The following is a 26,185-nucleotide window of genomic DNA, read 5'->3' on the forward strand; positions in this document are numbered from 1 at the left end:
CATTGAGCTGAACACAGTCTCTACATTCATTGTTAAGTAACAAGTCAGTTAGTTCAATAGTTCATTAATTAATTCATTGATTGATTTATGGACAGAATACTACAGTAATATCAAAGAATCAGGTCTTCTGTGCCATGACAGATTACTACATTAATATCAAAGAATCAGGTGTTCTGTGCCATGACAGATTACTATAGTAATATCAAAGAATCAGGTCTTCTGTGCCATGACAGATTACTACAGTAATATCAAAGAATCAGGTGTTCTGTGCCATGACAGATTCCACAAATTGATTACAGTAACAAGAACAAATTGGCTGCAGTTTACTTCTTTTGAATAGTGCCTCAACGTAAAACCCAGAATAATTACAGAGTGAGTGAGTTTGATTTTACGCCGCTTTTAGCAATATTCCAGCAATATCACGGCGGGGGACACCAGAAATGGGCTTCACACATTGTACCCATGTCGGGAATCGAACCCGGGTCTTTGGCGTGACGAGCAAAGAATAATTACAGAAAGAATCAGGTGTTTTTAACTTCTTTTGAGCAGTATATAATATTATTCGTCAATTCGAGAGCTATCGCAGTTGTTATATTTCAGCATCTCCGTTAAGGTTGTGTAGTTTGTCTTATTGATTCCTGTTAGTGCTGACGGCAGTTCCAAGCCAATTATCTCCTCAACATCTGACCAATATTTGCCATTAACCTTCGCCTATCATGAATCACACTCACAAAGATGCATACGTAATAAACAGACACTCACTGAACCCCACGTTACCAATTAAACATAAACATAAACAATGTGAGTAAGTGTTTACTTAATATCGGAAAACACCGATATTCACGACGTGATGAAAGCTGAAATCACCTTCCCACATGCAGCACAGTGCCTACTTCAGCCCCAAGAAAAGCTGAAACAAGCAACAACGAACGAGCAAAACAAACTCCTCCCGGCTATGAATCAAACCCACGGTCTTATTTACCCAATAAATATATTAAACGACATTCATTTCAATAGACCAAATCAATACAAAGACCATGTTATCTTGCCTGTTGTCACTGAAAGGAAATAGAGAATTAAGTCTGGCTAACATAAAGACATTGTACAATTAGCCTCTTTCGATTGGCACTGTTTTATATTCGCTGAAAACTTGTTTTATTCTTTAATGATGTGGACCCTATGACGTGCAGGTGCTGCTGCTGCTGGTGCAGGTGCAGGTGCAGGTGCTGCTGCTGCTGGTGCAGGTGCTGGTGCTGGTGCAGGTGTTGCTGCTGCTGTTGCTTGTGCTGTTGCTGTTGCTCCTATTGCTGCTGCTGCTGCTTCCAGCATCAATCCATGCATCAACTTGATTCAGAGGGGGATCCGTATCACATCTCTACAGTGAGACCGTAGGATCCACTATCAAAGACCAGGCATAAAGACTTTAAGGCCCTGGACTAAAGAAAAAACTTTGATCTCTTGTACTTTGTACATAAATCTGTTATAGTATAAGTCCACTGGATGATGGTGGGATGGGATGTTTGGATGCTGAGATGAACTAAAGAGCTTTGTGGAAATTAACAATAATAAATGCCTATAGCAGAGAGAATGGGAATTTGACATGATATACATACAGAAGTTGTGCATGTTCAGTGATTGGCAAGTTTATTAGGGCCTGGTTGCGAGCTTTGATAAATAGCGTCAATATATTGACAATTGCCTCTAGCAACATTGTACTTTAACGCTTCTCTGTTGAAGGGACCCCACTGTGTTAAATGTGTGGTTGGACATTGTTGGCGTGAGGTCTGTGGTCGCAGGTACATTGATTATAGAAAATGTACCAGACCAATGAATGATGAGGAACATCTCGTATCTTCATCCACATTCCAGAATGCCTGTGTTCAATACTGTGAATTAGTCAAAGTATGATAGTCAATCTATGATTATGGTCTTTAACCACTTTCAGCACGGATCCAGCACGGATCCAGCAAGGATCCAGCACGGATCCAGCAAGGATCCAGCACGGATCCAGCAAGGATCCAGTAATGATCCAGTAATGATCCAGCAACTATCCAGCAAGGATCCAGTAATGATCCACCAATGATCCAGCAACTATCCAGCAAGGATCCAGTAATGATCCAGTAATGATCCAGCAAGGATCCAGTAATGATCCAGCAAGGATCCAGTAATGATCCAGTAATGATCCAGCAACTATCCAGCAAGGATCAAGTAATGATCCAATAAGGATCCAGCAAAGATCCAGCAACGATCCAATAATGATCTAGCAAGGATCCAATATAGATCCAGCAATGATCCAGCAACGATCAAGCAATATCATGACAGACAGCATTAGAAATGGGCTTCACACATTGTACCCATGTGGGGAACTTGCATGGGGAGGAATCGCCTTTACCCCAAGGCAAGCCCATCCAATCCCCTATTATGCACTTATACAGTGGCCTGTATTTGTGTCCATTCTTTATTTCCGTCAGTATTGAAGTCTGAATTACCATCACCCACCTCACGCCAACGACCTTCACCCACCTCACGCCAACGACCTTCACCGACCTGTTCAAACCCACTTCTCATGTAACCCCCAACACACACTCTTCTGTTTCTTTGTTGGTTTGTTGTTTAATGCCGCACTCAGCAATATTCCAGCTATATGATGGCGGTCTGTAAATAATTAAGTCTGAACCAGACAATCCAGTGATTGACATCATGAGCCTCGATCCACACAATTGGGATACAATGACATTTATCAACCAAGACAACGAGTCTGACCACCCGATCCCGTTAGTCGCCTCTTACGACAAGCATAGTCACCTCTTACGGCAAGCATGGGTTGCTGAAGACCTATTCTTCATGGGTCCACTCTTCTCCAACTGTACTTCTTCCATACCTGCACATTATCATTGCAAGTGGATACCTTGATCTACAGCAGCGTTTTCCATATTAATAGAAATGTCCAACAGACTCATATTTACAAGCATGGCTGTTCCACATAAACCTTGAGAAAGCTGTCAGCATTCCCATCATGTCGGAAATACATCTCTGACCACTGCATGTTTCATGAAACTCATCACGAGCCATTCTGCCCATTTAGCGTAGACAATTCCCTTATCTTCTCTCAAGACAAAACTACACCGATACTTCACACTACAGCACCCCATGATGGCCATACAGAGATTTTGTCCATTCCATTCCAACCCTGTTAGGAGCGCTACAAAGACATCAGGCAGTGCTTATCTCAACTTGCAGGGCCCAGGGCTGTCGGGAGTTCGTATTTATTATCTCCCCTTAATGACTCTTCTGACAAGTGAGGGGAGAAGGGCAGCACAATAAAACCCTGGTCAGCATTGTGTTGCCAGACTTTTCCTGAAAGTACTCAAGGGACAACCGATCATTCCGGGGGTTGACGATTGATTAAAATCCCCCCCAAGGGGAGATAACTTAGCACCCAAAATGTCCTGACTCTGCATGTTGTTTCGGCCGTGATACTGTTCATGCTACGAAGTACTTCGGTCTGTGGACAACTAATTCCCTCCAGAATACAATCAAATCAATTGTTGGATTCTCTTAATTTTTCACTGGATTTTACTTCCTGTCGTCGGACTAAAACCTACACTGTCACACCCTCATTAAAAATGCTGTTAGTGTGTGAGTGTGTGTTAGTGTGTGTGTTAGTGTTAGTGTTAGTGTGTGTGTGTGTGTGTGTGTGTGTGTGTGTGTGTGTGTGTGTGTGTGTGTGTGTGTGTGTGTTAGTGTTTGTGTGTGTGTGTGTGTGTGTGTGTGTGTGTGTGTGTGTGTGTGTGTGTGTGTGTGTGTGTGTGTATTCAAACAATATTCCAACTGCATGGCGTCAGCCTGTAAATAATCTAGACAAGACAAACCAGTGATTGCCGTCCATGATTATGTCGCCGCCAAAACATTTCTGAGTCCTGTGATGGCATTCAAACCACAGACCTTCTGATCAGAAGTCGGACGGCTTGTCCACATGACCAAAGAGGTGACTCCATGCCCTGCTACAATTACAATGACATATAATGAGGCAAGTCGCCGACCGTGACCAACAAAGATTGCTGGAGACCACATGTAACCCTGAATCCCAATGGGGGAACATTGTAAAACCACAATTTTCTAAAGTAATTTCATAAAGTATTGTCAGCAAGGTGAATTAATCAAGACAAATTACCTCCCTTTCCCAATTGACCTTTCAAGGTCTTTTTTATCACTGAAACCGATGGGAAGAAAGGCCATTCCAAATTTAAAAATTTAGGTTGGAAATGCCATTAACGAAATAAAAAAACAATCAATGGGAATCACATGTTGGTTTTGGCAAAACTGATTAAAAATACACCAGAATGCATAATATTGTACACAACATAGGCACCAATATGTCATCTCCAGCTGACTAAAGCCTTTCTTTCTATAGGTATGAGACGTCCACTAGATGCATGGACTCATCGAGACAATCCATGTTTCCTTCCGACCTGTCTCATAATGACAGTCCCACCTAACAGGGCTAATTTCCTCCCCGTCCTCCACTCCCCGTCTGGCTGAACCGCTTCCATAACCCCTCCATCCTCGTCCACAAAATATCACAGCAGCGACATTGTCATAAATCCCCTGGCATAATAAGCGTATATGATATGTGTTGATGAAGGGGCTGGGATCACTGAGGAAGATGCATGACCTGTGTCTGCTACCAGGAGATGAAGTCAGACCAGGGCTTCCTGCATAGGCTCTGGACCAGGCCAATTTGTTTCTGGCTTCGGGCTTTCTCTGCCAATTGGCTGCATTTTATTTTGAAAAATATATATGCATGAGACAAATAAAAAACAAAATAAAAAAATAAATGTAATTTTTTTTTAAAATACCGTATTCGACGTAATAAGCGCCCCGCTCTAATAAGCGCCCACGGCGAGATTTGCTAATATATTGGCTAGTGAACAATCTCAATTAGCACCCCTTCCGATTGATCAATGTACACAAGACTTATTTATTCGTGTATAATACGCATTTGTGTGTTATATGCACCCTTAATTATGGGCAGTTAAATCCTTGAAAAATATATATGTCGTAAATAAATATTTCAGGCTGTCAGAATAAACCAAGAAATTTACGAACTTTTTTCACCAAAATAATATTCCAATAAGAGCCCCCTATTTCTAATTTTGAGAGCGCCCTGGGCGCTTATTACGTCGAATACGGTACCAAAAAAATACAAGGCTGCCCTGAGCTAAGAAGAAATAATGGCGGTCGAAATAATGGCTGTCAATTTTAAAATTAGATCAGAATAATCTGTGAGTTCTTTTAGAGACACCATATCTAGTTTCAGTTCCATTGTCCTCGTGTGATTAAATTAAATCTACAAAAATAAAAAATAAAATTTAGTGAATTTTCCAATTAACAACTGAAATGCTCTTGTCAAAGGCTCTCTTGAAGGGACTGGGCGGTGGGGTAGCCTAGTGGATAAAGCGTTGGCTCATCACGCCGAATACCTGGGGTTGATTTTCCCAGATGGGTACAAAGTGTGAAGCCCATTCGCCGGTTTCCCCTGCAGTGATATTGCTGAAATATTGCTAAAAGTGGCGTACTCACTCACTAACTCTTGAAGAGACAGGTTTTGAGTGTCTTTTAAAGTTTGTCCGATTTTCTGTTTCCCGTATTTCTTATGGCTTAATGTTCCGTAGCAATGAACCAGCATGTTGAATTGACCTATCACCATATGTTTTGGTACATGACCATGGCACTACTAGAAGAAGTTGATCTTTTGATCAGAGATAAAACGTTAACATTGGTTGGTTGGTTTGTTGTTTAACGCCGCACTCAGCAATATTTCAGCTATGTGCCAGCGGCCTGTAAGTAATCGAGTCTGGACCAGACAATCCAGTGATTGACAACATGAGCATCAATCTACGCATTTGGGATCAATGACATGCATCAACCAAGTCAGCGAGCCTGACCACCCGATCCCGTTAGTCGCCTCTTACGACAAGCATAGTCGTCTTTTACAGCAAACAGGGGTTGCTGAAGACCTGTTCTACCCCGGGTCGGTCTTCAGCATGGACAACTGGACAGGCAGACAACTGGACGACAAACAAAGGGCCGCAACAAAGACTCACTTGACTTTAACCGAGGTATTACTTCAGCATATATTCAATGTCAAATAAAGTTAAGTGTATTTCGACCAGGACAGGATTTGTGAATCATTGTGAACTTCTAGTTGACACTTTCATATGAAAGTGACACATTGTTACATGAATGCTGTGTTCTGAGTACTGCTCGTCTGTCTGGGCCGTATTGAACTAGTGAGTGAGGGAGTATGGTTTTACGCTGCTTTTAGCAATATTCCAGCAGGGACACCAGAAATGGGCTTCACACATTGTACCCATGTCGGGAATCGAACCCGGGTCTTCGGCGTGACGAGCGAACGCTTTAACCACTAGGCTCCCCGACCCCTCCGCCGTATTGTACTAATGTCATAGATCCGTTATCAGAGATGACCAGGCCGCGATGAGCTCAGATCACACTGACCACAGTCTGCGGCCAGCGCCTCTTAGTACTGACCACTGCCATGCTGGACATAGCCTCCAGCTCTAGTGTTACTGCATTGATCTTCTACTGAGATTAACGCAAAGCCTTGGAAATATAGCATGTATGATCGTGAGATGGCGCCGTATCAGTGGCTTATCGAGCTGCTGCTCTACTGAGTCCTTATCGGCTCTGTTATAGTGGAATCAGAGTCTTGGTCCTTCCACTAGTACACTGTACACACATCACAGTGTCCAACATAGGGGAACATCAGTTGAGTGTTTCAGACAGAGCAGTGAGGATTCTCCTTTGAGAGGCTTCTGCTGCTCAAGCTGGGGGGGGGGGGGGGGAGAGAGAGAGAGAGAGAGAGAGAGAGAGAGAGAGAGAGAGAGAGATAGAGATCAATGGGGTTGTTTGGGAAGGCTAAAGTGTTTATGAAAAGCTTAGTGAGTGAGTAAGTTGGTGGGTGGGTGGGTGGGTGGGTGGGTGGTTGAGTGGTTGAGTGGTTGAGTGAGTGAGTGAGTGAGTGAGTGAATGAGTGAGTGGTTGAGTGAGTGAGTGAGTGATGAGTGAGTGAGCGAGCGAGTGTCTGATTGGTTGGTTCTGCTTGAAACAATCAGCAGGCCAAGGATTAAATTAACCTTATGGATCCTATGATTATGCACCAATTTTCAGTATATGTTGAAGGGAGACTTCGCAAGACAGGACTCCTTCACGTCAACATACACTACAACACTGAAAACAACAGAGGTGACACCCCTGCCCCCTTCTTTCATAAAATATGTTTTTCTCCAAAAACAAACTCAAAGCCTACAGCAGATAAATCTGTAGATATAAGTACCCACACATCCATCTAGATACATCGCCCCACGGACTGCGTGACACATCAGTGGAACAAACACTATAGCTTCGTCTGTTTGACCGATGCCACTGGACAATGGCGATGATGAGGCTATAGATTATGGTTCGGAGGCACAGATGATGATCATGAGGTCACTCGTGTCAATTCGGGGAACATTGTGTCAGTTACGCCTCTATTGACATTAGCCACGGCCAGGGTATATTTCATCAATGTCTGGACAATGCTAAGGAAGAAACTATTGATTGTATTGAAGTTATACACAAAACAAGGCAAATACAGAACATATTCGTGCGGAATAAACAGTTGACAGCAATATTGACATGTCACGACGTTTTTAAAACCAAGTTTTGTGGAGTCATTGTGATCTTGATTCAACTGCCCTGTCAAGTTAAAATAATTTATATTATGTCATGGAGTGGCAATCAACTACCCAGAGTTTGTTTTGGTGCTTGTCACAATTACCACGTCATTTTACACGACATAAAGACATTAGAAGCTGATTGTGTTCATATTTCATACATATCATATATATCATACATATATCATATATATGCATATACATCATATATATCATACATATATATATATATATATATACATCATATATATCATACATATATATATATACATCATATATATCATACATATATATATATATATATACATCATATATATCATACATATATATATATACATCATATACATCATACATATATATCCTATATATCATACACATCATATATATATATGATACATATCACATATATATGATACATATCATATATATAAATATATATATATATATCATATATATCATATATATGATACATATCATATATATAAATATCATATATATCATATATATCATACATATTATATATATATACATATCATATATATCATATATATCATACATATCATATATTAGGAATAAAACTTGTAAAATGGAGCCTTTGGTGAGCATAACACATATTTATTAATTTTCTAAAACTATATTTACAAACAAACAGAAATGCACTTGGCTGACAATCTCAAACGATGTGCAGCCGTGTTTGTTTGCAGAACCACTCACACGTAAACTAAGTCTAGGCTGGGACATGATTCACATCAACAGTGTACACAGATGCTCCAACAGTTGGATTACAAAAAACAGTAACAATATAAAAAAACAAATACAAATAGCAAGTTTTTGAAAACAAGTGGATAAAAATCTAATAAAAAAAAGGTAATAATAAAAAAAATACCAGGCTCAATTTAAAAAAAAATGGGTGAAAATCTAATGAAAAAGTAACAAAAAATATATACCAGCCTCAAATATCTTCAAGTCTTAGAAAAAATTGGATGAAAATCTAATTTAAAAAAATTTATTATAAATAAACAAATACCAGCCTAAGGACTTTGAAAAATAATGTAGGAAAATCTGATGAAAAAGTGTAAAAATAGAATATGTATACCAGCCTAAACCGACAGCTTTGGACCTACTCCTCACTGCGCAAGTCATTTACTGTGGACCACATGGTAATGACGGGCAATATCACATCAGCTGAGGCCTGTTGGTTACATATTTCACATCGATTCATGACGCAAGCTAGCATGGACAGCCCATTACTTAAGATGGGTTTCTTCGTTATATATTTGACTAGGTCAATGATTTCTGAGGCTTGTTGGAGGGCCATGTCGATGACCACCGATTATATGGCCGTTATACCAAATACATGTGAGGTAAAATGGGTTTAACTTTGTGTTCAAGATGACTGTGCTTATATTGACGGGCATGTGTGTGTGTGTTTTGCTTGTTTAAATCCGGACTAATACTGATTCTGAGATTCTGAGATCTCACTGAGATGCCATGCCACAGTTTAACATGAATACCCCACTCAGACACAGTATACTGACTCCGAGCCAACCAGTCCTTGTTTCAGCCCCTTAATGCCGAGCGCCAGGCAGGGAAAAAAACAAGTTTCATTTTTGTTCGTGTCTTTTGGCATGACATGGCCGGGGATCGACCACCCAACCTTCTGCAGTGTCGTCGTGTTGTAGATGGCAGTGTTGTATAGCCCTTTCCACTTCAAATAGAATCATGAACTATCGTGATGACTTATTAACAAAGATAACTGCAGGTGTGCTAATACTTATAGAGTGAAAACAAGCCATTCCACCGATGAGGAATCGTGACATTTCGTGATTCAAATTCAAGTGGCGAGCACTAAAGAGTTCATTTATTGACATACTGCAAATTATGATTTTAAAAAAAAGGTTTAAAAAATCCTAAAACAATGTAACTAAACTCCTTTTGGATGGGCTGTAATAGGACACCCACATACCATATTCCCCATATTAAGTGCCCCCTGGTCAATCTCCACCATACCATATTCCCCATATAAACTGCCCCCTGGTCAATCTCCACATACCATATTCCCCCTGGTCAATCTTCACCATACCATATTCCCCATATTAAGTACCCCCTGGTCAATCTTCACTATACCATATTCCCCATATTAAGTACCCCCTGGTCAATCTTCACCATACCATATTCCCCATATTAAGTACCCCCTGGTCAATCTTCACCATACCATATTCCCCATATTAAGTGCCCCCTGGTCAATCTTCACCATACCATATTCCCCATATTAAGTGCCCCCTGGTCAATCTTCACCATACCATATTCCCAATATTAAGGGCCCCCTGGTCAATCTTCACCATACCATATTCCCCATATTAAGTACCCCCTGGTCAATCTTCACCATACCATATTCCCCATATTAAATGCCCCCTGGTCAATCTTCACCATACCATATTCCCCATATTAAGTACCCTGCTCCTGTAAGTGCCCCCTGGGCAATCTTCACCAATCTGAAGTAAGTTTTATAAGCACCCCCAGACAAACATTTAGTCCCCGAAATGGAGATATCTTATTTAAGATATTTATCTACAAAATAAAAATAAAATCCAAATGGAGGCAAGAACAATGCTTAATTTCAGGCCTCGAACTGAGTCAATCTGGTTTTGAGTTTAATTCATGTATTAATTTATTCTCTGGGATCTGGGAGGTTGACTCAAGCGCCCTCTACTGAGACACATAATTTACACATCAGTCCATATTTCAGAGCTACAGATAAGCTGCACATTTGCATAAAATACCCCCCTAAATATTCAAAACCCAATTACTTTCAATTAACTTGCTTACAGAAACGCATGCATTAAATGAAGAACTCAAATGTATAAAAACAGCATGCGTAAATACCTAATGAAGCCTTTTCAGTATGCGTACAAAGGAGCTAATTTCCGAAACACAATTACACGCTAATTTACTTTCCGAGTCAAGCCTATCTATTTAGAAATGTTCATCTAAAACATTATTTCATTTTTTAAAATCTTAAAATGTTCACTAATTTGGGGAAAAACCCAACAGATTGATGAATAGATGAGTGGAAATTGGTTACCCAATGAAAAATATAATAACCCGATTAAAATTGAAACCCTGGAATTAAAACTCAATTGCTCAAAAAGTGATCTGGAGCTCTGATATCGTCTTGTGTATATCACAGATCATTTACAGAAAAGAAGGGTACGTATATAATTGCCTGGTATTTTGTTCCCTTCCACTTGATCTCCGACAACAAATTTAAGCTTGTTGTGAATGGTTTAAACATGTGCCTCCGTTTGTTAAATACCAAAAAGCCTCGGGTGTTTATTACAACGAATACGATATATGTTTTTTAGGCATAAGGTCGTGTTTCGACTCTCCAGCAGGATTTGTAAGGCATTCCAAGTTTCTCCCTGACTGCCCCTATTTGGACAATGTTATTGATTGCACTGTGGGAAACATCCCCATCATGGGGCTCGCACGAGGGACATGACGAAGAAGGAACTCGATGTGAATAATGGCACCTGATTGGGAATATTGGAAATTTTTCTTTTCCTTAAAAACAAACCCAAAAAGCCTTGACCGACTATTTGATTTCCATGGGACTCTGCAAACCAATAGCGTTGCCTTCAGCACGACAGCGCCACCTATATGCCCGACAATTTCTTAACTTTTGAGAATCCTGCGACTGGAGGGGATTGTGGGTAATGCAGTATAAGCCTCGGAGCCTCCCTTTAACATCAGACAAAAGGAAGCTCAACCAAACGAAAGACGAGATTCAATCTCCGCACAAGTCAATATTTTGCAGAATATAGTAAATATAACGTCAATGCCAGACAATCATCATTGAGTCTCAATTATCTTCCCAAAGGGATTCCATTGGGCATAAAGCCAACATTGTGATGAAAGTTACAAAAAAGGATGACACCTGGTGATTGCAACAAAGGTACCGTATTCCACGTAATACGCGCCCCACTCTAATAAGCGCCCACGGCGATATTTGCGAATATATTGGCTACTGAACAATCCCAATTAGCACCCCTTCCGATTGATCAATGTTCACAAGACTTATTTATTCGTGTATGATGCCCATTTGTGTGTTATATGCAACCTTAATTATCGGCAATAAAATTCTGTAAAAATATATCTGTCGAACATGAACACAAAATTTATCTTTCAACTCTGTTTTTTTCACCAAAATAATATTCTAATAAGAGCCCCCCTATTTCTAATTTTGACAGCGCCCTGGACGCTTATCACGTCAAATACGGTAAGCGTTTGTTGCCTAACACTGCAACCGGCAGTACTCCTGCCATACAACGGCAGCCTGTAAACGAATTAAGACCAGACAATCCAGTGATCAGGATCATGATCAATGATCCACTTCATCAGTGTACGATTTATCAGTATTGTGTGTCATAGTATCCATGGCGTGGATCTTTGCTCAAAACATCAATCCCCGGATTGTCTGGTCCAGGTTTATTTAATAACGGCCATCGTCCTATAGCTTAAATATGCCAATGGTATTTGGCTTTAAACAACAAAACAACAAAACAACATAACTCAACAATATCACTTGACAGAGAGTAGCAATACTGCATGCAAGACTTTCATCCCTACTGATGATAAATTCCCATCTTAAACAATATCCGTGCATTGTTGCACTTATCAACAATCTGCATGGCGTATACGGACCAATAATATCCTTCAGGTCAGCAAGTCAGCAGGTCACAAACTACAGTGAGCTATCCCTGTACAGGCCATTCATAAATATCACATGATCAAATCTCCAACAGGCAAAACCATACAAAATTTCAGCGATGATCTCCCAGAAATGGCCTCAGACCACAGTTAACTAGAATTACCTCACTGAAAAGATATAATTTTGACAAACAAATATTCAATTAAATTGAAGAGAAGCCCGAGTGAGATAAGAGATTCAGATCCTGAAAGGATGAAAATCTAGACTTGCTTCATTTAGGGATATAGCATCACAGAAAGGGCTGGGGGGTAGGGAAACAATATGGTTGAGGGACTGTGAGTCAGTCTACACAGTTGCCAAGCCCGGAAGCTTTTAAGGAACATGGACAACAGACTACCCTCTGTGAATGGGTTGTTCAGCCTGTGTCAGACAGTTTTGTGTGACTTGTGATTGCTTAAATGAAAGATGAGACTTTGTATTTTGTTGAGTTGACTCCAGATTCCCATGATCGGACCCCAAGTTCAAGGCCGATGGGAAAGCATCGGCTCAAAACATCCAGCGACGATTGTTGACAGTAGTTACCGCAAAATCAAGATAGAGGATCGAGGCTGACATTTTGCTGTTTAAGAGATAAGTGGAAGGTTAGTCAACAGGATAACAGCTGTGACTGATATTAATTATTGCGGGCTGTCATGTCACGGCACAGAGAGAAACTTATTGTCTCTGAGCCCATGTTAATGTGCATGAAGATTGTCAAAGGAGTTGAGAGGACGTGCTTGATATTGGCAGGTACAGACAGTAAATCCTCCCCACCATCTGGACCATCCATCCTCTCCCTCGCCGAGGCCCACAAGGACAACAATATTGATCCTCCCTATCATATCTATGTACACATAAGCTATAGCTCCTTCCTTGGTGCAAGTCAATAAGGGAGCAGTCATTGTTGAAGGGAGTTGGGGAGCAGTCATTGTTTTGCAGTGAGTGAATATTGGTAAATGCCCCAGTCAGCAGTGATTAGCTGTAATATGGTGTCCCGGATCAGACAATCCAGTGACTGATGCATGCGGTACGATCAGCGTCATCACGTTACGATGACACCTGTCAGCCTCTCTTCAGTCAATGACAACAAGAAGGAGATGCTTCTCCCAATGGGGTGATTTAAAGAGTTTACACAAGTCTGACCCTTTCCCGACGAAAGCCATTGTTTTCAGTGATCCTCATCAAACTGTCTGATGATCAACCATCGTACTGATTGTCTCATTACTTGAATACTCCTGGCTATGAGTGAGTTGGGTTTAACGTTGCTTTTAACAGTATTCCAGTTATATCACGGCGTGTCAGCTTAATGTGGGAGGAAAGTCCGAAGTGATGCAGGTCTCACACGTTTACCACTTCGGTGAAACCCACGAGCACGGGTATGGTGCTGACAAACCTAGAAACATAATCGGGATTCAAACCCACAATCATAGGTTTCTGGCGTGCCCAAGGGACGCAACTCTGCACAGCGAATTGCAGCGCCTTAGACGACAGAGGTAGCTACAGTTGGTTTGTCCAAGCGCTTCCGACTGAGACACCACCACGACCAATTTGCCAATTTATGTTTGGTTCACAAATCCGCCAGCTTAAACATTTTGAAATGTGAAAAAATACATCAAAAATGAATATCAATGGGGTATCTTTATTTTGCCACCAGAAATTAGTAAAATGTTTAAAGATATTCTTTTACTGTTGCTATCAATATAAATGTATTACTTAAAATACTTTAAATAGAAACTGTTGAAAATTTATCTTTAAACTTCAAAATGTTTGTCACAGAAGCTTCCTAACTTATGTCTATCTCTAGTCCCCTGTCCAAACCTTATTTTCCTACCAACTTAATATTGGAGAAAGTAAAAATTAATTCGAAATAATTTTTCTTTCTTTTTACGGTGGCGGTTGGGTAGCCTAGTGGTTAAAGCGTTCGCTCATCAGGCCGAAGACCCAGGTTCGATTCTCGACATGGGTATACAATGTGTGAAGCCCATTTCTGGTGTCCCCGCCATGATATTGCTGGAATATTGCTAAAAAGCAGCGTAAAATCAAACTCACTTTCTTTTTACGAGCTACCGACCTGAATTTTGTGGCCAAATATCTGTGAACAAAAAAAAGTCTGGCCCATGTCGGTTTGTTTTTGTTCAGCCGTACAAACATTTAAGCATCATAACCATCTCACGTCCGAGGTAATATTATAAAGCATCAGTCACACATGATGTTTTAGTTATGCCCAGTCTTATTATTCCAATGGTCTATCTTCTTGGGCAATATTGAGTTGTATTCCACAGACAGGGTCAATGACCCAATCTTAGAGGCCATTGTTTTACCCAGAAATGACTAGTTCCATAATCTCAGAAGACATACATAACTGCAGCCGTAGTAAGGACCTCCTTTGCACAAGTTATTCCTAAACTGGTGTCATCGTCAGGAGTCTCAGACAAACTGATTTTCCTTTTATATCAATCCTGGTTGATTGAAGCACTGCAAGTAGCTCAAAATTGCTGATACAGCAAAATGCAGTATAAATTGTGTCATTGCTTACTGCAACACAAAAGACTTTATTGATAGTATAGATGCATGGAAGAGCACAGTTGATTTTACTCTGACTTACATACATATATATATATATCACAGCTAGAAGGGGGCACGGGTGGCCCAGTCGTCTAAGGCGCCCGGATTAGCTGTGCAGAGTTGCGTCCCTTGGGCACGCCAGAAACCTATGATTGTGGGTTCGAATCCCGGTTCGCCCCAATTGTGTTTCTAGGTTTGTCAGCACCATACCCGTGCTCGTGGGTTTCACCAAGGTGGTAAACGTCTGAGACCTGCATCACTTCGGGCTTTCCTCCCACATTAAGCTGACACTCTGCGACATAACTGGAATACTGTTAAAAGCGGCGTTAAACCCAACTCACTCACTCACACAGCTAGAGATCTATTACAGCAAGAGAGAGTCTGGTAAATCATGATTAGTTTTACCCAGTCACATATATATATGTATATACCACACGGGTAACTCAGGTACCCGGGTCGGGAGGGTACTGAGAAGGACTCGGGTACCCACAGGACTACCCGGACCCGTGGTTTATCACATGATATAATATTTAATGACAAAAATTATTTAGAATTCTATGGTTACACTATAAGTGACTAATGTTTGCATTCCTTATGACTTTATATGTTTGAATAAAGATAAAACTTCAGTCAACTTCAGTTAATGCATGACCAGATTGGTTTTTTTCGTGTATCTAAATACACTTTGCCAGGGCTACAGTCAAACTATTCCCAGTCGGACAGTTTGGAACTGTCTCTTGAGACCTACAGCGGGTACCCGGGTAGGATCAGGTAATAGGGGTATGGGTACCCGGGTAGGGTCAGGTAATAGGGGTGTGGGTACCTGGGTAGTACGGGTATACAATAGCGTTTTCAGTTAGGAGGACACCGCCATTCAAAGCATTCAGCTCCAGACAACGGTGAGTTTCTGAAGGTGTTCAACGATGGACAACACCTACAGATCTAGCAGATGGTTCTAAATACAGGGTCTGTGGTGTGTGTGTATGCTAGCCCTGTGATATAGAGCTGATCTGCAGTCCCTGAAAGGAAGACACCGCCATTCAAAGCATTCAGCTCCAGACGACGGTGAGTTTCTGAAGGTGTTCAACAATGGACAACACCTACAGATATAGCAGATGGTTCTAAATACAGGGTTTGTGGTGTGTGTATGCTAGCCCTGTGATATAGAGCTGATCTGCAGTCCCTGAAAGGAAGACACCGCCATTCAAAGCAATCAGCTCCAGACAACGGTGAGTTTCTGAAGGTGTTCAACGATGGACAACACCTACAGATCTAGCAGATGGTTCTAAATACAGGGTCTGTGGTGTGTGTGTATGCTAGCCCTGTGATATAGAGCTGATCTGCAGTCCCTGAAAGGAAGACACCGCCATTCAAAGCAATCAGCTCCAGACACAGTGAGTTTCTGAAGGTGTTCAATGGGCAAAACCTACAGATATAGCTGTATGCAACGTAGGGACTCTTTGAGTAAATCTACTTAATTGAAAGAGCTTCCTGGAAATCAGATCACTTATAAACAGAAGATAATTTAAGATTTCATAATATATCCAAATGGTTCCTATCTTGTACATTGCCCCATGTACCAGGAAACTTGACTTTACATCACCCCACTCAAAGGGCCCCTACCAAGAACCAAACGGTCAAACGGTCAGTACTTACAATGCACTGTCAGGTAGATCCATGACCCGTTGACCGTCGTCTCTTCAGCGCCATCTATGAATATGATATTACACTCGTACCATCCCTCATCTTCTGCCTCGATGTGACTGATCTCCAGAGATACGATATCGGCTAGCTCGATGCGGCCACGGTGTTGCTGGTAGGGTACCTGTGCCGGGTAGCCATCGTACTTGATGAAGATGGGTTGCTGGAGGCCATCTTTTTTCCACTGTATGATGTAGGGGACGGGCTGACCTCGGGGATACTTGAGGTCACAGTCCAGTTTCTGCTGACCACCGAGGCTGGCCGACTTTCTGATAGTGACCGTCTTCTGGCTGATACAACAATCTGAAACAACACCAACGTTAACATGTAAGGTGTATTCAAAAACTGGGATTCTGATAGCGGAATGAAAATAGCGATAATCGTCTTCTGGCTGATACAACAATCTAAAACAACACCAACATGTAAGGTGTATTCAAAAACTGGGTTTCTGATAGCGGAATGAGTATAGTGATAATTGTCTTCAGCTGATACAACAATCTAAATAACGCAAACATCAAATGTATATTCAAAAACTGTGCTTCTTATATGGGAATAATAATAGCAAGAAGTCATTCCTTGAGTTGATCTGAAAGGTTACAACCAAAATCTGGCACTAAAGCATGTCATGAGAAACACTGAAATGACCAACATCAACATGGAGTTAGTGAGGATGTTTTAACATCGTTAATTCCAGCAAGATCATTGCCTTTGGCACGAGTCAACACTTTTACCTAAGAATATCAACATAGAAATCAATCTGAGGAATCAAACCCAGACCTTCGTCATGATGAACACTTCAACCACAAGGCTATCCCACCTCCCCTATATCAACATAGAAATCAATTTGCATGACAATATAGAGATAATTGTTCCATTTCAAGACAGACGAACACTCATTACGTTCTGTCCAATCTCAAGACAACAATGGCCTGTCCTAATCCTATCAGTCTTCTGTTCTTCCTGCTGACGACAAACAACCAGACTGACCACAGGGCAGGCACAGGGTTCATAACCAAACAACATTCTTTAATCCTATATCTTGCATGTATACAGTCAATCTTCAGACTCATTCCTAAACCATTTCCCCTAAAACATATCCGATCTATATCATAACCCAGTCCACACAGATCAAAGTCTTGTTCAATTATCTACCCGTAAAAATAGTATATTCTGACAACTAACCACAAATTAGGAATTACAGAGCTGTCTCTTCGCGTTTATATACCAGGATAAATCCACAATCTATTTCCCTGAAACTGATCTATTAATGCAACTTTCATCCCATGTTCACTAATATAAAGTCTCCCTGAGCTCTTTGGGGCTCGCAGCCAAGTAATATTACAAGAAAAACTAGTTGTCATGACAATATGACATTGCATTAATAACAACATGTCTGATAGCCAGCTCTGTTTCAAGATGGCTTTTTGTTGGATTATATGTACTATATTAAAACTGTTATCACAATGATTTAGAAGATAAGCATATAGCTGTGTTTTCAATTTGGAGCTAGCTTACCTGAGGATCTAATCTTTCGAAATTGAATTTGTAACCGAATGCCAGAATATTTATGTCCCTCTGTGCGTCATTTCAAATTCAATTTACCTCCATCAAATCAATTCTCTAAAAATCATATTATGAATAACTGAAGAAAATCAGCCTTGACTGTGCGTGGTTTTAAAACTGTTTTCTAGAAGATTGCACTTGCAAGTGACCTTCAATAATCCACTAGCCACGGGCCGCAAGGGTTTGTGTTTGTGTCAATAATGAAGGAGGCTCATCCCCCGCAACAGAACACTCCCTTGTCTTCTGATTCAGTGTGACCTCTGCGTCCCACTCCATGTAGGGATGGTAGTGCTCTACTGAACATAACTCCAATACCTTTAACAAAGGGCGAGAGTGCAACTGCCATACCTTTAATATAGGGCGGGACTGCAACTCCCATTCTTTAACAGTGAGTGAGTGAGTGTTTCAGAGCAGTGATTCTCCTTTGAGAGGCTTCTAGTGCTCAAGATGTAACGAGAGAGAGAGAGAGAGAAAGAGAGAGAGAGAGAGAGGGAGAGAGAGAGAGAGGGAGATGGAGAGGGAGGAGAGAGAGAGAGGGAGAGAGAGAGAGAGAGAGAGAGAGGGAGAAGGAGAGAGAGAGAGGGAGAGGGAGAGGGAGAGAGAGAGAGGGAGAGAGAGAGAGGAGGGTAGGAGAGAGGGAGGGAGGGGTTTGCTTTGCTCATGGGAAGGCTAAAGAGAATATGAAAAGCTGAGTGAGTGAGTGAGTGAGTGAGTGAGTGAGTGAATGAGTGAGTGAGTGACACAATGCCCTTCGGCCATGGAAGCTGTGCCACTTAACACGTGTCAGAGGGGTACACAAAGTACGTGATCTTGACTACCAGTTGTCTGACTCGGAACTCGGAATTTTTCGCGGAAGCCTTGGTGGTTGAGTGGGTGAGATCACTGACTTTGTGTGCTGGCGATTAGGTGCCTCACTCTGGCAGTGTGGGTTCAAATCCCGACAGGACTCAACCCCCCCAAAAAAGTACAAGAATCTATACTTTAAAAACAAAGTATCATCCAAAATCCAACATTTGTTACCCAGAGCCATATATCAGAACAAGTCGCCAGTCTACACAAAACCCAACCTCAATGGTGCGTTAATTAGCATCATCAACAGCCCATAGACCTAACTGCCCATTCATCACGTTGTCACACCATCCCATGTCCCATGGCAGCCAATAGACACAATGTTGCATTACCCATCTTTAATATCGGCAGTTTTACACCATTAACATCCCCAAGCAGCCGTCAACAGGCGGGTCGTAAACCAGCCAACAAACCTGACAATCAGTCCCCGTGTTAATGAGACGGGGTAAATACATTGTCCTTTTTATTTCTATCCAATAAATTAACACCAAATGTTACTGTTTGATTTGTATGATAATTGCTTCACAGGACCAACAAACTTCTGACATATCATAATTCACTATTAGGATTTATGATGATTCACAGAAAGGGTATAATTGATTTATTTATGGTTGTGAATCTTTCTCGCAGATAACGCTTTTTTGATAATAGTTTGCTAGCTTCGTGTGTATAGCAATGTAGCTTGTCCAGAAACTCATCAAAAACATATCTGAATATAATAATCTCAAAAAAAATTTTTTTAAGAAACTGCTTTAGAAATTTGCACTAGTCCTATAGTCCTTACCAAACTGCCCAATAGTTAAGGTATCACAAGGACTAGTAGAAATTTGCCATTTTTAGGGTTTTGCTATATGATATCATTACAAGGACAAGAGGACTAAAAATTTAGTTTCTATCGCTGCGAAACCATTTCGACCTTTATCCCGGCCTCAATGACACAACTTCCACCATTATTTTATCTTACCGTATTCGATGTAATAAGCGCCCATGGCGATATTTGCTAATATATTGGCTAGTGAACAATCCAAATTAGCACCCCTTCCGATTGATCAATGTACACAAGATATATTTATCTTAATTATGGGCAATTAAATTCTGGAAAAATATATCTGTTGTATATAAACATTTCAGGCTGTCTGTATAAACCACGAAATTTATCTTTCAACTGTTTTTTTTCACCAAAATAATATTCTAATAAGAGCCACCTATTTCTAATTTTGAGAGCGCCCTGGGTGCTTATTACGTCGAATACGGTATTATGTATGCATTATCACCCATTAACCCACTACGTATGTTAACTGACAATCATGTGAACTCGCGGCCCTAATCACTTTGAGAATTTGGGAAGTTAACGAGGAATAACAATAAGCATCTGACACACTCCCTCTGTAGCACGGACTACAGAAACGTCAGATAGTGTCTGTTTAATATGCCCCGTAATACACTGACAAACACACATCTGAATTTAAAATTGCGAGGGAAAAATTACAGAATCTTGTCAACTTTTATCGCTACCTAAATGACACAAGGGACGTGAGAGTGTTCGCTCGGGGACAATCGCATTTTTTCCTCAGCCAACAGAGCTGAAGAACATAGTGCCTCTTAAACCACTTTCCCAGCTCATCTTGATCATTTAACAATCGACTACTTTTTCATTTTTATTCTAAATGTCAATCAAAAATAGTTGCCATGTCAACCAAACCACCCAGCTTCAAAAGAAGCAGCATCTTTGAACACAACAATGTAAGTTCCGCATAGAATATTGACACACTTCCATCAAGCAAATTGAAATAGGAATAATCCTGGATACGCCAATCAGAATTAATATGAATTATTGCCTAAAAAACCACTGTTTCCCTTGCATGTCATTTCCCATTGGTTTTGTCACGTTTTGCCCCGTCGTATTCAATTAATTAAATGTTTTATGGAATACAAACACTGTGACCTGTGTGTGTTTAATATCTCTCCGCGTTCCATTGATTGGGTCTTTCATAACAAACCCAATACTATCCCAACAACTTGTTCCAATCAGACCACTAATATCCAAGGATATAACGCTCCAATATATTATGGGAATGGATATTATCTATAACATTGATTGCCTCTTGTTTCATTATGCGTACATCTGCCGCCAACACACACACAACTGGTGAGCACCGTAACTGCGTCTTGAGCGACTATGCCTCATAGGTCAGCACTAATCACATTTCTAAAAGGGGATTTCCGCAAGCTAAAACCAAACGTCAGAAGAAGATGGCCGACTTTGGACAAAGGCCCAGGGGTATCTCGTGGTGTGAAGCTGATTGTATCAACTTGTCATAACTAAACTAGTTACCAGGACACACATTGAAACACGATTCCTTCATGGGGGGCGAGGAAAGGGCTACAAATGGGGGAGTTGTTTAGGTGGTTCCCCCTGCAATGATGCATTAGAATAATAATGTTCTGCAGTCAACTGAAATATATATATAGTGAGTGAGTGAGTTGGGTTTAATGCCGCTTTTAACATTATTCCAGTTGCATTACGGCATGTCAGCTTAATGTGGGAGGAAAGCCCGAAGTGATGCAGGTCTCAGACATTTACCATTTCGGTGAAACCCACGAGCACGGGTATGGTGCTGACAAACCTCGAAACATAACTGGGGCGAACTGGGATTCGAACCTACAATCATAGGTTTCTGGCGTGCCCAAGGGACGCAACTCTGCACAGCCAATTGCGGCGCCTTAGACGACTGGGCCACCTGTGGCCCCCGAAATATATCTATAGGAGAGGTGAGGTGAAAAAGGGTTTAACGTAGCGTACTTGTTGTTACCCTGTCTGGCGCTCGGCATTAAGGGGCTAAAACAAGGACTGGTAGGCTTGGAGTCAGTATACTTTGTCTGAGTGGGGTATTCATGTTAAACTGCGGCATAGTATCTCAGTGAGCTAGCACTATAAATCAGCATCAGTCCGGACTAACACACACACACACACACACACACACACACACACACACACACACACACACACACACACACACACACACACACACACACACACACCATTATATAAGTGCAATAATCTTGGACGTGACGTTAAACCCCATTTCACCTCACCTCACCACATGTCAATGCATACATAATGACATTCACATAAAACACGAAATCCATTTTGCACAAATCATCTAGTTAATTCACTAATTAGTACCGAATATAATCCCATTCTCAAACATAATCCGAGTCTCAAACACTTTTTGGTTCTATATCATTTTTCTCTAATCAACTTAAAAACCCATGTCATGAATTCAGGAAACTAATTTAGTTGAGCTGAAAGGGTCAGTTTTTTAATGGTTCAACATCTTCATCCCTACACACAAGAAGAACCAAGAAACTAGTCCATTAACCATGGATTATCTGGTCTGTTCAAACAAAAAGGGAACAATCCACCTCGTACATGAAATCCTTTTTTAAGCTACCAACTTGGACGAAGTTCCAGGTGACTGCCCGTTCACTATCTGCGCCGTGCCGAAGACGGCGGCAATGCATGAGGGACAAAGAGACAAGTCGCAAAATACACAGCAGATAGTGCCCATGATCCATTAAAGTAATTTGCCGGCTGAAATTGAAAAGGCAATCGCCGATTGTTAGCAACTATTTCCATGGAGTAAACTTCAATCAACATGAAGGAAATAGGGGAAGGGATTTTCATCTTCTTCAGGAAAAGTCTGAAATCTTTTGTAACGAACTGTGTAAGCAATTACACCAATCCCCTCCCTGCCACGCATTTTGTGTTTCTCAACGTTTGTGTGTTTGTTCGGGTCTTCCGTCTAAACTCCAGTGGTGAAGCTGTGCAAACCAACAAATAAAAGACCGGGGCCACAAAATTAAATCATGCTGCATCGTAGACCTAGAAAATTGTCATCGGAAATTCAGAATTGACTCTTTTGATGGAACCAATATGGCCGACTCAGAGCAATTGAAAGATACAAGGAAATTGGATTTTCCTCGTAGAAAACATTCTGATAAATATCCACCTCATGGCACAAACAAAGCCTGTTCTAATAAACTAACTGTGCAAACGCGGATTTGTTTTCGCAAAGACTCCCATGAACTTCAATATAGTGATGTGGACGTAGCCGTGGGCTCGTACCTCACGCCCATCTCAGTTTTACTACATCGAATGATGAGGCTAAGCAATAGATGCTGCACATTTTCAGATTGGCATTGCCCTGCTCTACGCTGCAGCGAAGGTCACGTCGTATATTTAGTGCCAGGAAGGTTTCATTAGTGCTACTTCCTGTAGAGATTCCACCAAATGGCAGTGTTTTCAGCAGTTAAGTCCGACTACGACTGAAGAGGTTAGTAAATTGTGGTGTAATCGTCCGTGTAAAGGGGGTGTTTTGTCGATTCCCCCTAATCCGGCCTGGGACCAAACACTGGCAGCTGAAGGATCACCAGCTCCATACTCAGATGACACAGCCAAATGGGTTGAATGCCGTGGATTATTTTCTTGTGTTATTTAATCAATTCTTAATCGAGATATTCTTGAAAAAGTTGACAATGAGTTACTGTTATGATGGGATTTAATCCCACTAACTCAAATTACAATTGCCAATTGAGCCACATTTACCATTATTTTTAAAAGAAACTCTCTGGATCAATTTAATTTGGATTAAAATGTTTGCTTTCTTTAGGTTTATGTCATTTGACATCAGGGGCACGGGTGGCCCAGTCGTCTAAGGCGCCGCGATTCGCTGTGCAGAGTTGTGTCCCTTGGGCACGCCAGAAACCTATGATTGTGGGTTTGAATCCCAGTTCGCCCCGATTATGTTTCTAGGTTTGTCAGCACCATACCCGTGCTCGTGGGTTTCATCGAAGTGGTAAACGTCTGAGACCTGCATCACTTCGGGCTTTCCTCCCACATTAAGCTGACATGCCGTGATATGACTGGCATACTGTTAAAAGTGACGTGAAACCCAACTCACTCTCTACTCACTCACTCACTCACTCACTCACTCATTTTACATCTGTTGATTCTGATAGTGTTGCAACCACATGAATCTAGTACTGGTCATTATCAGAACTGACGAGTTCCAGACATACCAATAACTACCATATTGCTCGCTTGCAGTACCGGTATGACATTGTGCCGCCATAATTCAAAGACCTCATGTTTCACCTTCAAAATTTGGTGCCAAACTAACATAAATATAATTGAGAAAAGAGAAATCGAGTGCGTTATTATAGCCAATCACAATGCAGGATTGGGAGGAATTCCATTTGCTGCGGACACAAAATGTATTCTTCTTTTAGCAGAGGGTAATGCCCAATAATTCAGAATTATAAGAATGTTGAAGAGCTGTTTTGAGAATAAACAGATATGGTACAGAAACAATTAATCACATGAGCGTAAAGTATGTTTTGCACAAATATTTGATACAGTTGTAAATTGCAATCCGTGAATACTATATCCCCCGCTTCGCGCTTTCGCGCGGCGGGGGACAAAAATAAAAAATAAAAATAAAAATAAAAATAAAAATAATCTTTACAACAGAGAACAGCAGTGAGTGAGTGAGTGAGTGAGTGAGTGAGTGAGTGAGTGAGTGAGTGAGTGAGTGAGTGAGTGAGTGAGTGAGTGAGTGAGTGAATGAATGAATGAATGAATGAATGAATGAATGAATGAATGAATGAATGAATTGAATGAATGAATGAATGAATGAATGAATGAATGAATGAATGAATAAAAGAAAGAAAGAAAGAAAGAAAGAAAGAATGAATGCCTCCCCAGCACCAGGGTGTTACCAGACACTATGTGTCCTATATAGATAAAAACTGAAAACCGATGCCAATACTTTACATTGTGAGCCCTGGGGATGTAGAAAGTCAACCAATCAAAACTGAGAACTACATGTCACGTATCACTGACATTCCACCTGGTAGGAAATATCCTCCGGAGTTCAGAGTGTCCGTCGTTAAGTTCTTCAGTCTGACACGACCCGTGAAGATTCCGGGGTAGAACAGGTCCTCAGCAACCCATACTTGCCGTAAAAGGCGCCTATGCTTGTCGTTAAAGGCGACTAACGGGATTGGGTGGTCAGGCTCGCTGACCTGGTTGATACATGTCATCGATCCCAATTGCATGGATCGATGCTCATGATGTCAATCACTGGATTGTCCGGTCCAGACTTGATTATTTACAGACCGCCATCATATAGCTGGAATATTGCTGCGTGCGGCGTTAAACAACAAACAAACAAAACAAACCAATCAATCCGACACAGAAATCCCCTTCTACAATCGACTCAAGGTTTCAGAACATGTGCTGTTGTGTGACTTCGGTAAAATGTTTGAAAATCAAGGGTAGCTTGACACGCTTTGTCTGGGGCATCATGTTGATAATTTAGACCAAACACATTACGTCTGAGAATCCCTGAACTGGAAATTCAAGAGATCAGTTACATCTCTCATACCATTAATGTTGATTCGGTATCATTACACAAGAATCATCTCTGTCTGTCTGTACTAGTCCGGAGTAATGCCGGTTTGATAGTGCCAGCTCACTGAGATACTATGCCGCAGTTCAACATGAATACCCCACTCAGACACAGTATACTGACTCCTAGCTGACCAGTCCTTGTTTTAGCCCCTTAAAGCTGAGCGCCAGGCAGGGTAACAACAAGTACCATCTTTTAACATCTTTTGTTGTGAGACTGTCAACTGGCCCAAGGAGACTGTCAACTGGCCCATGGAGACTGTCTACTAGCCCACGGAGACTGTCTACTGGCCCATGGAGACTGTCAACTGGCCCATGGAGACTGTCAACTGGCCCACGGAGACTGTCAACTGGCCCACGGAGACTGTCAACTGGCCCACAGAGACTGTCAACTGGCCTATGGAGACTGTCTACTGGCCAACGGAGACTGTCTACTGACCCATGGAGACTGTCTACTGGCCAACGGAGACTGTCTACTGACCCACGGAGACTGTCAACTGGCCCACGGACAAAATCACGTACATCTAATCTCGTATTTAGTTTCAGATT

General features: G+C 41.3%; 1 protein-coding gene across 3 annotated transcripts in view; it reads right to left on the reverse strand.

The window, feature by feature from the left end:
- The window catches only part of LOC124117182 (protein turtle homolog A-like), a 407,202-nt gene that overhangs the window by 227,634 nt on the left and 153,383 nt on the right, over window positions 1–26,185 (reverse strand). For all 3 annotated transcript variants that reach the window (XM_048398558.1, XM_048398559.1, XM_048398557.1), the window contains exon 2: window positions 16,708–17,055. In XM_048398558.1, the coding sequence (XP_048254515.1) occupies window positions 16,708–17,055 (348 nt within the window). The remainder of the gene's footprint in view (window positions 1–16,707; window positions 17,056–26,185) is intronic.

Source organism: Haliotis rufescens, unplaced genomic scaffold, assembly GCF_023055435.1.
Source record: "Haliotis rufescens isolate VD_foot unplaced genomic scaffold, xgHalRufe1.0.p SCAF_18, whole genome shotgun sequence".
Classification (NCBI taxonomy): Eukaryota; Metazoa; Mollusca; class Gastropoda; order Lepetellida; family Haliotidae; genus Haliotis; species Haliotis rufescens.